Source organism: Atractosteus spatula, chromosome 8, assembly GCF_055471065.1.
Source record: "Atractosteus spatula isolate fAtrSpa1 chromosome 8, fAtrSpa1.hap1, whole genome shotgun sequence".
Classification (NCBI taxonomy): Eukaryota; Metazoa; Chordata; class Actinopteri; order Semionotiformes; family Lepisosteidae; genus Atractosteus; species Atractosteus spatula.
This window is the reverse complement of record NC_142713.1, coordinates 17,286,187-17,300,669: the sequence shown is the minus strand read 5'-3', so window position 1 is coordinate 17,300,669 and position 14,483 is coordinate 17,286,187. Positions and strand designations below refer to the sequence as shown.

Sequence of the window (14,483 nt, the reverse complement as noted above, 5' to 3'; positions counted from 1 at the left end):
GATCACCCAGACAGCATCTTGTACCTCCAGCAACCTTATTTACTGTATCTCTTGCAGTAAATGCCCAGCCATCTACATTGGAGAAACAGGAAGGAGACTCGGAGACCGTTTCAGAGAACACGTCAGGGCTGTAAAGATTAAAGATCTCTCCAAGCCCATTGTTTCTCATTTCACCTCTGACGGCCACGACCACTCTAATCTCTCCGTCTGTGTTCTCAAAGACGGTTTTCCAAACTCATACATCAGAAAGACCACCGAAACTAAAATTATTCTGCAGCTAGGATCACACCTTCTCCCTTCCCTTAACGACAGACTACTGTTCTTTTAAATTTTCTCCATTCATTGGAAGTTTCATTTCACACCTCTCTGCACCCATTCTGACTTCACACCTCTTGATTGGCCTCTCTTTCTGTCCCCTGCTCCCGCCTCTCACTCCTCCTCCCTCCTAACCTTTGTTCTCCCGCTACTTTACCTTTGCCTACTGCCCTGTCTCTCTCACACCTGAAGAAGGCTCCACGGCTGAAACGTTGTGTTCTCTTTCTTCTTTTTTTCAGCATGGAATAAACCTATTACTTGTTCCTTTGCAGCCTACGCATGCTGACGCAGCTACCCACCTGAACTATGTAAAATAAAGTTTATTATTATTGTTATTATTATTATGTTATGTTGCCATAATTATAGTTATACTAAAGTTTACTGTTGCAATAATTAGGGTTACACATACAGAAACACTTATTTAAAGATAAATGACCATGTAATTTAAATAAACATCTGTTTGTTGTATCTGAATAATGTAACCTCTTCAGTTCTTGTATCTGACAGGTAACATCTGTTCAGCTAATGGATCTACCATTAAAGTTTTAATTTAATTTTTAAATTAGAGGAGATTTTTAACTGCTGTAAATAAAGCAGATAGTATACCTAAAATTAATTTAGAAAAGTCTCTCTGATGTTGATTCAAGAAGGTCACTGGATGGGTAGCTTTGTTGATACTAGGGTGCCTAACATACTGAAGCTCTGGCTTGATATGAGTGGGCTGCTGGGAGCTGAACCTGTGGGAGTTGAATTCTTCATACAGACTTTGCTGCTGCCAAAGCTGTAAATTTTATGTCAGGCTCCTTAACCCATTAGTTTCTTCTGTTACATTCTCATACTGTGCTAAATGTCTTCGCACACTTTCAATATTGAAATATTGATCCTTTTTGGAATTTTTGATCATTTATCCAATTTATCCCTTAAGTCCACATACTGTACAGTAGGTATGGAAGGTTGAAATAGGGGTAATGTCTGTAATAGTCTTGTCCTATGCATCTGTCTTGCACACTTATAATCCATCCTAACCAAACAGATAATCAATATTGATCACTTATTGTTATTATTACATACACCATTCTTTTTTTAACCAGTAAAATTTTGCACTAGTTCAACTTTATCTTTTGGTGTCCTGCATTTTTCTATGACCTGAGTGACCACTCTTGTTGGTGGGCAAGTCACATTGTTATATTCAGTTCTAGTAAAGAAATGCCATGAATATTGGCATTTTTTAAAAAGAAGTGGCAGTCTATCTGAGTTGACTGCACGAGACCTTCGGTTATGAATATTTCTGCTTCTTGCACTAAAGTAAACCAATACCATCTGCCACCATGAAGCACTGAGGACTGCAAGGTGAAACAGGAAAGACTGGATGCCAGCTTCTCTCAGTGATTTCCTTACTTCTGCAAAGGCACATCTCCTCTGAGCTGTCACTGGGCTGTAATCTGGGTACAAACAAAGCACAATGCCCTTAGATGTGTGAATAGGACCATTTTTTTTTCTTTTAAACAATTTATCTTCACTTTACCATAGAAGCCTAAAATTAAATATTTAGGACTTGTTGCAGCCTCTTGACAGACACTCCGGATCTTCTGTGCCAAACTTGGAAAGTCAAGAATCTGACATTATTGTCATGTTCATTTAACTCTGGCATTATCACAGTACAAATATTGTTATGCTGATAGTTGTCATCCAGCTCAATAACCTTTACTCCGGTATCTACTGTAGTTTTGTGTGTATGTGTTTATACCCTTTTCTCTTCCCTTTGTCTCCTGTTCACCCAAGACCAACTGCAGTTCTAGAAGTGATCAATCGCTGAATACAAAAGTTTACAACTTTACAAATAGGTCCAAACCTATCATTGCAATCATTTTACCGACTGGCACCATCTCAATTTTTACAGGCTGTGCGAGCTATAGCATTAATTGTTTTAGCTGGTTTAGTTTATTTGAATTATATCAGTTTCCAGATCTTTGCCATTTCAGATGTATCACAAACATAAGTAAAATAACAACGAAATGCAATGCAATGCCATATGCGAGAAAATGAAGGTAACACTGGCTTTGAGTTACCATCACCACACATTGGACAATCGATCCTTCCCTTCAGCCATTTCCGAAGAGCCTGGGTATCAGGTTCTTTAAAATGGTTCTTCTAGACACCCACAACCCTTGGTGTAAAAAAGTGCTCCCTCACAGGCTGTGGCTCTCTCTGTATAACTTTAACTCCAACTGTCACTTGCACAGGCTTTATCTTTGCTTTTTAATCAGAAAAAAATGTACCTGCATTTAATAATAAATTTATACTAGGGATATTTTCACTTTTATTTTCAGCATAAAATGTTAAAGTAGAACAAAAGATTACCACAAGTTATGTCTTTTTCAGTCATGGTTATATGAAAAGTCTCCGTGGAGCAGTGGTTAGCATTGCTGCCTTGCAGCACTGGGGCTCTTGGTCCAGTTCTGGACATGGACTGCTTTTTTTTATATGTTTTATAAGTTTATATGTTTTCCCATTTGCTGGGTACTCCAGTTTCCTCCCACAGTTCAATGACACGCTAGTAGGTTAATAGTCTTCTGGGAAAATTGGCCTTGCTGTGAGTGTGTGTGTGTTTGTGTCTGTGTGTGTGCCCTGCGATGGACTGGTGTCCCGTACAGGATGTACACTACCTTGCGCCCATTGCATGTTGGGATAGATTCTGGGTACCCTGTGATCTTGAATTGGATGAAGCAGTTAGAAAATGGATGGATGGGTTATATGAAAGTCCCTGATTGTGCCACACCATATCATAACATGTCATCATAACATGACATTGTGTTGCTTGTGAAAATATAACATTAAGTTATTGGAACTGTTTAATTGCCCTTGTTTTGCAGTTATCACAATCTTTAAAGGTAAAGTGGAGGAAGTGGAGCTGCCGGTGGATGAAGTGGACATTATCATCAGCGAGTGGATGGGTTATTGTCTGTTCTATGAATCCATGCTCAACACTGTTATTTTTGCCAGAGACAAATGGTTGGTAGGTGCCTTCATTCCGCGGTTGTCTGTTTACGTTATCCTTAAATGTTCAGATCTCCTGGGCAGAAGGATTAACATGCTGGAATAGGGAAAGCAGGTGGAGGGTGGGGGGTTGAAACCGTAGGCTCAGGTAACAGTATTTGTCTTTTTGAAAGGAACAGCGACGTAAATCCTTGCATACACAGCAAACCACTCTGAGAAGGGCTGCAGGGTTTGGCTGAGTGATATGAGATGATGTGACAGGCAGACATAGGAACTATATACTGTAGGCACACAAAAAGGGGAGGTTGTCTGTTTTTTTTGTATGTGCAGTTCAAAATGTGATGTCTTTGTCAGGTGAATTGATTACGAGACCCATTTCCCTCCACCATTCATCAACAGAAACCTGGAGGGCTGATGTTCCCTGACCGAGCGGCTTTGTATGTGGTTGCCATTGAAGACAGACAATACAAGGACTTCAAAATTCATTGTAAGAGCTCTGGTTTCTTTACATAGTTGTTTTTTTTTCAGATTTATGTGTGCGTTTCTGCGAATTTAATTGTGCTCTTATTTTATTACTTGGTAAACTTCTTCCCATTTTAATGGACCAAAAACAAACGACGTACTGTAAACTACATAAACACTCTTCTGAGAAAAGTTTCTGGACATTAAGTATGCTACTTGGGAAGGGGGAGATTCAGCATGTGGGGTACCTGTAGCTCACAACGTTAAATAGATGCTATGGCCAAGGTCAAAGGTTCCACCAGATTTTGTCAGCACTGACGGCCGTGTGCCTAAATGCTGCCTGCCTTTATCTAATCTTTGTGGAATCATATTCATGGTGCCATGGTGGAGTTTTATTGGCCTGAAAGGTAATATGCCCTTTCAACAGGAATATTCTTACTGTGTCTTTAACACATGCTGGGCCTGGATGGACAAATAATACAGTCCTGCCGTGGCTTACACTAAGCCATGACCACAGTCTCATCAAGGACCTGCGGGAGCAATTCAGTAACTATGGAGACAGCGTATTTCAGACTGAGTAGCTAAGGAATGCAAACTAGGCAGTCCGTTTAAACAGTTCAGTGAAAGATAGCTTAACTTGACTTTGGAGAACTCTTTGTGCTTGTTTGTGGGTGGCTGTCAATTACAGCTCAATGACAGTCTTAGAACATACAGGTAATAGGATACTGAGGTATACAACCTTCAAAACTTTTTGATGCCTAGATGCTTTTGCCAGTGGAGCTTACGTTAAATGTATACTGGCCCTGTAGAAAAAGATGACAATAATGTCTATGCAACAAACAGAGCACACTGTCAGGCATTTTACAGCCAAGCCCTAAGTCACCTTCAAGCACGTTAAGCCAAGCTAATATTGTTTGATTACACAGCTCAAAAGCATTAACCTTATGAAGTCCATGAGTTGAGTATCAATGATACATAAAATGCAGCACAATTATAATGGTTGCAGAAAAGAGTCCTGACTGTCAGACCTCAGTATTTCAGCAAGGTTTCTGACTTTTAAGAATTGTGTCTACAGTATAAGAGGGTTTCTTGGGTCGTGCTATGCTGCTTGCACACCGCTAAGGTGGCAGAACTGGCTGGTGTTGATTTATTCATCCCATTGGAACATCATCATCTGAGCAGAGCTGATAATGGTGTGATTCTGCTCAGGTTGAATGCTCGTCTCATGGGTTATTAGCTTCACCAAGTAGTTTCTTCAGATAAATGTCACAGCTAAGATATCTGAAGAAAGTCTTTCACCTTCTGTCTTTATTTTTTCCTGTATATGTAACAGAGTGTGTGTAAAACTGGGAACAAAATGTGGCGTGGTACATAGAAAACCTAAATATATTTTTAAGTTTATTATTTATATTGCTATAAACCTTAATGCTACAGGAAAACAGCACTCCAGGTAATTAAAGCTCCCTGAGAAAGCAATAGCTATTAGGACTCTAGGCTACAATCTAAAACGTTATGCTAGAGATATTTACAAATTGGTTATTTTTTTCTTAAAACATACACATAAAATATTGTGAATTCAATTTAGAAATAAACATACTTTTCAACCTAAAATCTCTCCGTCTAGGCAACAGTTGTCGTTAATGGCTGAAAACAAGGTGTTAAAATGATCAGGGCTGTAGATGTTACAGTCTTGTATTTTTTCTTGTTTGTTTTAAGGGATGGTAGTGCCATGCCAAAAGCCCAACATACTGTATATGCAAGACTGAGCTACTATATTGGGTTCTGCTTCCCACAGATACACAGATGGCACAAAGATGTAATCGCTGCTACTTTCAGCATGTCATCTTGTTAGAGTGTCATCAGGTACTGTAGTTAAGATTATTTACTTATTTTGTGAATTATATAAGGAATCTGTACCGTATATTCATAATATGAGATAGTGGCCAGGAAACATTGTTATATCAGTTTGTTGACATGTTTTTTGCTTAAACAAAAAGAACAACAATAATTAAAAATAACTAATTAAAAAAGTCATTAAATTCAAAAAGTAGCATTAAAATATCAAACCATTAATTTTTCTTGTAATGCAGAAATCATTGGTGACAACATAAGGGTGTCATTATAAACATCGTCACAAATTACATAATAATCATACACACACTATGGCATATGACACACAAGGTAGATATGCAGTCAGTGTACATTGTGTTATTTTCATTGAGTACAGTATGTGAAATATAGATGTTCCTAGCTAAACTTTAATGACAGACGTAATTGCAGCAGAATGGATAACAAGACTCTGGGTATTTCATTATTTAATTTTTTTCTTCAGTTTTTTAAAAGCAGCCACAACTTAAAAAAACATTCTGTTAAGAATAAAGCAGTGTAACAACATAAACAGCAAGCTTATGAAATACAGTAATGAAATTAAAAGGCTGGATGGATTTTTAATATATTGTAAAAAATAACCACAACATGTGTATTGTAATTTAAGGGGAAGGCGGTTGAAGGTAGTACTCTGTCTTAGATTAGAACACTGCCTAGAGGATGCTTTATAGTCTGGTGAATCACATGACAATAGCATATGCTGTGTTTAATCAGACATAAATGGAAAAATCTGAAAATCTGTCTTATAGCAGAAGTCAAAGAGAAAAGAAGGAGTAGACAGAGCATTTGATCGTGAGCAAACAAAGAACCTGTTTGACTAAACACTTTAAGGTGAATATGTAAAATATTTAGGTCTTTGTTTTTGCCATGACCAGATTGTTGGCAGTTTCATGTTTTGGACCTTCACTTTCAACATTTTCTTCTTTGAAAAAGCAATGATTCATGTTTATTGAGAACCTATTGATTTTTTTTAATTTAGCAACAACACTGATGTGAAAATATTCCATTATGAAGAGAAATTAGTGTCCCTTGCATTATTCCACAAAGTTCATTAATAGGTGTTTCAGAAATCTATTTTTTAATGTAATGTTTGGAATTTCTCACTTTCCTTTATTGTTTGCAAGCTTTGTAATGGGTGGAGTATTGGCTCTACAGAAAAAGGCAGTGCAGTGAATAGTTTGTAATAGCATACATACGAGTTGTAAAGCAAGTTATTTCTTCCTATAAATAGGATAGCTGATAGCATTTAAGACAAAGACCATTGCCAAAACCATTATGCAGAATGTCTAAATAAAAGATACCTGTGTAAAAGAACAGAACAAAAATACCCTGATACTTAGTATATGAAAATGCCTCCAGCAGTCATTATTAAAAGCCAAAACTAGCTAGAAATCTGCTTTCTTGGGAAATCTAATGCAAAATGTCCTTGTTTCCATTCCTATGTGATTTTTTCAACACCTCTGGGTTGGCATAGAAAGCCAACCGACAGTGGGGTGTTTAACGTGAAATGCATCCCAGGTGTGCTCTGAGTGTTCTGCTGTCCGGTGTTTTGGCAGGGTGGGAGAATGTGTATGGCTTTGACATGACCTGCATACGAAATGTGGCCATGAAGGAACCCCTGGTGGACATTGTGGACCCCAAACAAGTGGTGACGAACTCCTGCTTGATAAAGGTCAGAACCCAGCTTTACTACTGTGCAGTGCAAGAATGCATTATTTATCTGTTTTTAAAGTGCATGTTGTAATCTGAAAGGTCAGGTATTGCAATAAAGTAATAGTACTATTTTACTTCCTTTTCAGTTGATGAGAAGGAACGACTAATATTAACTTTATTCCAGATTAATTTAGAACGTTGAAGTTTAGCAGTCAGTGTATTGATTTTAATAAAGGATAGTGTTGTACAAACAAAAATATGTGAAGTGGAAAGTGCAAGTACTATTCTGTTTGAAAGAAATATGTTCCAAGAGCATTTATACATAGCATACATTTATATTTCATTTTTAACAGCTATTGTATGTAATATGTAGACTATATTAATTCTTAGGTCTAGACTGCAATACAAAGAGAAAGAAAATTGTAATCATTTTTATTGATTGGCAAGTACAGTGTGGTGAATAATAAGGTACACCCCTTTAAGAGTTTATGGTTTAACTTATTTAGACATATATGACCTTCACCTAGTCCTCACCAATCCTGGTAGATAAAATAATAGATAAAACTAACCTCATTTGACAAATAACACAAAAATTCTACCTTGTCATTTTATTAAAAAATGCATGCAGCACGCTTTGTGTGAAAACATAAGTGCACCCTTAGATCTATCATTACAGTTAAGAGGGTATGTAGAATCAGGAGCACCAAAACATTTGCAAATAATAAGTTTATCATCAGGAAGTGATTCCACCTGTGTATAAAATCAGAAAGTTTGCCAGTCTGGTCTAAAGCGCTCAGGATTGTGGTGATACATCATGCTTGATCGAAGGAAACCTCGGGCAATCATGGAGCAAGACTTTTTCCTGCTTATCAGTCTGGAAAGGGTTACAGCACAGAGTCTATCTTTCCACTACAGCAAAGATGATCTACAAAAGGAGAAAATTCAAGACTGGTTTCAATCCACCCTGGAGAGTCTGTTCTATCAAATTCTCTTTAAAATCTGACCATATGATGCTCCTAGAAGTCTCAAAGAATCCCACAATTACATCCAGGGAGCTACAGGCCTCTCCGTGGTAAATATCAATGTTGATGAGTTCACCATTAGGAGAAAATTGAATAATAATGGCTTCATGAAGCAAGGATAGCCAGTAGGAAGCCCCTGCTCTCCATGAAGAGCACTGCTGCATGGATTAAGTTTGGAAAACAGCGATTGAATGTACAACAAGTCTTCTTGAACAGTGTGCTCTTGGCACGTAAGTCTAAATTGAAGTTGGCCATAATGCAGAACATTGTGGTTGGAGAAAACCAAACACTGCCATTGACCAGCAAAAACGCATACCAACCATCAAGCATGGTGGTGGTGGGGTGATGGTTTGGGCCTGATTTGCTGCCTCTTAACTTGGATGCCTTGCTATCGCTGGGTCTACCACACTATGCCAGAGTAAACTAGAGGAAAATGTGAGATCATGTGTCTGACAGCTCAAGCTGAACCGAATGCAGATCATGCAACAGGACGATAATCCAAAACACAAGATAATCTACAACTGAATTTGAAAAAAGAAGACATTCGGGAATTTGGCTGGAAAACAGACCTAAACCCCATAAAGATGCTGAGGTGGGACCTAAAAGAAAGCTGTGCCAACATCCCAGAGGTGAAGCAGTTCAGTAAGGAAGAGTGGGCCAGAATGCCTCCCAGGCGATGTGAGACACTGATTAAATCTTACAGGAAACATTTAACTAAGACTTAGTGAGGACGATCTGAAGATCCAATATGTTAAAATATGTTAAACCATAACATTTTAAGGGGTGTACTTAATTTTTCAACACACTCTATATATTTCCTCAACCATGTTATTCTCCTTTTTAAGTCAGTGCATTTTGAACTTATTCAAGTGCTAAATTACATTGTTTACATTCATGTGTCAAAGCTTGTTTGATATCCAGAGCAAATAAAAAACTAAGCTATCAGCAAAAGGGTTAACCATTTGCACTTATGAAAAATGAATAATTACATTCTAGACATCACTGTACTGTACATAATACTGGTTAATAGCATATCTTCTTTCAACACTTCATAGAATTTTTTTTCATACCCTACTGAACAAAGGAAAGATTGTAAAGATTCTTAATGATTGAATTACAGTACACCATTGATCTAGTATTGTTCATTTACATTCAAAAACTGGAACTGTGTGTATCACAATGAACTATAAAGCTACAGGTACTCTGAATATACAAACACTTAAAATAATATGCATAAAGCAAGCTAGACATTATATTATGGATATGGACTACACTAAATATACGATTTTCTGGTTTTGGTGCATAACAATTATCCAAAACAAATAAAGTGTACCAGTTATGGATTATTTTACTACTCTGAACAAAAAATCATAAAAAATAATACAAATTTTAATTAACATTCATGAAATGTGCAGATGCTCGTTTTCTTCTATCTGCTAATTATTTTAAGTATCTCAGCTTCAGACTTTAAATTTTAACGGAAACAGTTTAGAAACCAGTGGTAAATGTGGTAAATTGGTAGTAAAATAAAAATATTTTCAGTAGGTTATAGATTTGATGACATATTAGGTAATTAGAAATGAAAAATATTCACCTTGTATTGTTTCTGCAGTAGGGGAAATAATTATGAGCAGGAAGAAGTGAGTATATAACACAACTAAATATTACAGATTAATAGCTTTTGTGTAAAAATGAAATGTTATGTAATACAGTACTATACAAACAATTGTACTGATTGGCAGACAGCCTGTAAGAGAGTGCCACATCCCCTGAGACCTACAGTACATACTGTAAGTAGACAGTGATACCATTGTAAAGTTTTAAATATGTGGTGGACCCTATTAAATTTGGTAAGGAAATCTCACATGACAAAAGCACAAAAAAGGCTTTAGTTAAAAAAGCTTTCTCCTATCAACTGATCACAGCTCAGCTTCTTGTTCCATCCAGTTCTGTATGTAAGATTCTGAGCAGTGTTCATTAAAATGTGTTAATTACTGTTGATAATAGTAGAGTTGATATGTGATAAAGAAATAGTTGATAAAGAAAACCCAAACTTTCCGAAATTTTTGTCATATTATATAGCACAAATTCTCAATGTGATAAGTGACAATCTAGTGAAATCTTAAGAAAAGCCTTGTTGCAAGTACAGGAGTTAACATTTCTTCAAGAACAGGAGGGTGCAAATGAACTCAAAATAGCCTCATTTTGGAACCATTGCTTCATCCTTTCTGTTCTGGATCTTCTCACCAGAATTGGACTCTAGGCAGCTATATACCCGCCCTTGAGACTATTTTTGTACTAATGTATATTTGTACCCATTTTCCTTTCTGTTTTTGTCATTATTTCCTATACTGTATATTTTCCCCATGATCATCAATATAAAAAAGTTTAACCTCTTGCATCAGGCAGTAAATTCTAAAGATCACGTTAAAAGTGTGTAGTGATATTAGTCATTAAGCTAGTATTTATTTGGGTTTCTGAATGACATATATGCTTAAACTAGCAAAATGTAATATCCAGTTTAAGAAGCCTGTGGAGGAATATATTAACAGATTTATAAATGTTGCAAACTGCAGTTGTAATCTCACTGAAGGTAACTAAACCATTCTTTCATAAAATGCAACCAGAAATAATTAAATATTTAAAGAACTGTTATTTAAAGACAAGCGTAGATAATTGCAAAACAAGCAATACACCCTAAATTAACCAGTTCTCATTTCCCGACTCTCTCCAAACTTCCGTTCATTTAAATTTGAGCCTATTGTCAAATGTAAGTGACAGTTCTCATTGCCATGGGAATTTATTGTGCAGCTGATTGTGTCTGATGGAAGCAGTATTTTAGCTGGTGGGGAACAGTTAAGAATGGCTCAGCCAATACAAGAGAGAAAGGAGCTTTAACAACTGGTTATTGCGACGTGAAATGTAGAAGCACTCCTGAGTGCAGCTCACAGAGCAGAAAGTACATTTGGCCTCTGAGCACTAAAAGCAAATCCACACTGGAACAGAGGCAGACACTTGTCACGCACTTTCTGGGCTAAAAGACAAAAAGGTGAAGCTGAAATATGATACTTGGTTGGCAGAGTTCTCTAAAAAAGGAACTACTGTAGATATCTCCCAGTTGATGACTGAGGGCTGTACAAAGACCAGGTTTAAAAAATACTGTATTCATTTGACAACATTTTTGTTTAAAAGGCCAACCAGTTCTGCTCAGTACTATATTTAATAAAATCCAGTGAATTTGCTGTGTTTTATGAAGTGAAAACAGAACAATGAAATGAAATACATTATAACTAATATTTAAGCTACTCTGTTTTATTTAAAATTTCAGATACTCTTTTGCATTAAATCCTAACTGTAAAAGTTACACCCGCATATTACGGTTGGTTTTGTTATTGTCTATACTATGCGTCATTCTCTGGTTCTGGTGATTCTGGTGAGGTTTACTGTAGCTAATAAACTTTTCTGTTTGAGTGCAGACTTCTTGTTCACCTTGCGTCTGCTGCTATAAGTAATTTCTTATGGACACATTCTGGCTACGTCAAACCTCTCAAAGGTTTAGTTCACAGGGAAAATGTTATCTCAGGCAGATGATAATTAAGCAGATTAGGCTTAATTGATGCATATATGATGCAACACACTACACACTAAAAACTATAAATTTAAAATCAATTAAATACTCATGTAACAGGCTTTTTTCTAAAGTGTCATTCAAAGGTGCAGGGGTAAACTGCACCAACAGCTGTTGCTGCAGAGTTACAGTTACCTGTGTTATGATCATTGCAATGAAAAGGTTACCTTTTGTCTTAAATACAGGAGATAGATATCTACACAGTAAAGACTGAAGACTTGTCCTTCACCTCTGCATTCTGCCTTCAAATTCAGCGCAATGATTACATCCATGCTCTCGTCACCTATTTCAACATTGAGTTCACCAAGTGTCACAAGAAAACAGGTTTCTCAACAGGTAAAGTACCCTACTCCCAATTTTAAAAACCATAATTAACACAGCTAAATATAGTATGTAGTGTCCTTACCTGCTTGCATTGCCCAGTGGAAAGCAGGATGTCCTATAAAGAAATGTGTGTGCCTGCATGTATGGATAAATGCATACAGTATACAGTTTATGTTCCTAAATTAATATCGTATATGACCTTCAGATGCGTTATGCTCCTCTTTCTCCCCTTTAGTTGTAAAATTCCATATAAATATTCAATATTAAGCGGATTAAAATGTGCACAGTAAAGACATTAAATGATTAAATCTTTCCACGACCGACCAACGCGCCACGAGTGCCCTTATCGGTCATTTTGGCCAGCCAATCACGTACCGCGGTATGACGCGTTATGACACGCTATGACGTAGGGAAATGCCTGCGGTACGTGTTTGTACAGCGCACTTTTAATGGCTGCATCGGTGTATATGTGGCATATGTGTGTTTTTTACTCTTTTATCATGATAAAAGATTAATATGTTCTACTGATACACCATTTAAGGGATATTAATTGCAATATTGGTAGGGCTTAGAATTCTGACAAACATGCAAATTGCATTACATTATTCTTTCTTCTAACACCTACTGAGTAATTATATCTGTGCTGCGTAAGGATTAGGAATTCTTTGTACCTGAAAAATTGCATCTATTTTTACACATGGATGATAACTAAACACTTAATTTCCAAGCACTCAGAATCAGAAAATGCACATCCTTAGAGAATATCCAAAAACTGCAGACAGCTATTCACCTGCTGACGGGCAGTTTAAAGTTTTAGTGATCAATGACATCAGTATGTAAAAATATATAAAAAAACAATTTGTCATGCATTGTCCAAATTATGTTTGCAGTTATGCAAAAGCAGATATTCCAGTGATTGTATGAAAGACTGGAAGCACATTAAGGGAAATATTACACACATCAGGTGTGGCTTCAGTTTAAGTCTGAACAAGAAGAGTACAGACTTACAGTAGTCTTGTACCAGACAAAATTTCCTACACATGTACATAAAAAAGATTTCTTATACTTTTGATATTCTGATTTTTATTTCAAGATATAGTACAGTATGTCTTTAAGAAAAGAGTGTCATCATGTGATATTACACATGAGGAACAAGTAAAAATCAATTGATGTTTCACATATGCAGTCTGACCCTTTGCCCAATTGTCTTTCTATTCAGGAAAGAACACACAGAATAATTAATACCCCAGCAAAAATTGAAAAGGGATATCCCTTAACACACATATGAGCAAATCAGACGAGAATATAGCTGAGTATGAGATAAAATAACTTTCTGGTAATTAAATGTCATTTAACAAAAAAATGTAGTTAAAGATTAACAATAATTGACATTGTATTGAATACATCAGGCGTAAAATGAGTGTCCATTTTTATAACATTGAGAGCAATAATAATCAAGCCAGGCCACTAATAATGACCTGTGGCACTTCTACTCAGTAGTCTGACAAATATCATCCAGTGACAATGGCAAATCTCCCATCCCAGTACTAACCAGGTTTAGTCATACTTATCTTTTGATATCCAATGAGGCTACGTGGTGTGTCAAAGTGATATTAAACTTATTTTAAATTTCTTTTAAATGACCTTGGTACATTCTTTCAAAATGTATGCTGCTGTTTGCCAAATGACCTCTATAATTACCCATAACACATCTTAGTTACAATGATGGCAAACACTAAGGTCATTCATCCATTATCAGAAAGCTACTTATTCCTCATGAGGGTCATAGCCATCTGGGGCCTACATTGATGTCATGAGAAGTCAGATTTACTCTTTATTGCCTAAAAACCCTTGTCTCTGTAAGGTTCACTGGTCAAGTAGTGAATTTCAAGCAAAAACTCAACCATGAAAATTAAGGAACTTTCAAGGCAAGTCAGGGATTAAAATTGAATAGCACAGATCAGGAGGAGGGTACAGAAAGTTAGAATATCCCGGTGAGCACAGTTTACTCAGGAAAGTGCCAAGATCAGGCCTTCCTTCCAAACTGAGCAGCCAGGCAAGGAGGAAACTGGTAAAGGAATGCTCCTGTGAGGCCAAGGACAAGTTTGAAAGAGCAGCAGGAAGAAGGCATTACTAAAAATAATCGCAAAGGCTTCAAAGAGTTTGAAACAAAGCACCTTAGTGGTCCTGCACTA

General features: G+C 36.7%; 1 protein-coding gene across 1 annotated transcript in view; it reads left to right on the top strand.

Annotated features, from left to right (window-relative positions):
- prmt8a (protein arginine methyltransferase 8a) overlaps window positions 1–14,483 on the top strand; it is a 64,302-nt gene that overhangs the window by 30,798 nt on the left and 19,021 nt on the right. Inside the window, exons 5-8 of the mRNA XM_088923589.1 lie at window positions 3,189–3,331; window positions 3,712–3,799; window positions 7,218–7,333; window positions 12,150–12,300. Coding sequence (XP_088779715.1) covers window positions 3,189–3,331; window positions 3,712–3,799; window positions 7,218–7,333; window positions 12,150–12,300 — 498 coding nt within the window. The remainder of the gene's footprint in view (window positions 1–3,188; window positions 3,332–3,711; window positions 3,800–7,217; window positions 7,334–12,149; window positions 12,301–14,483) is intronic.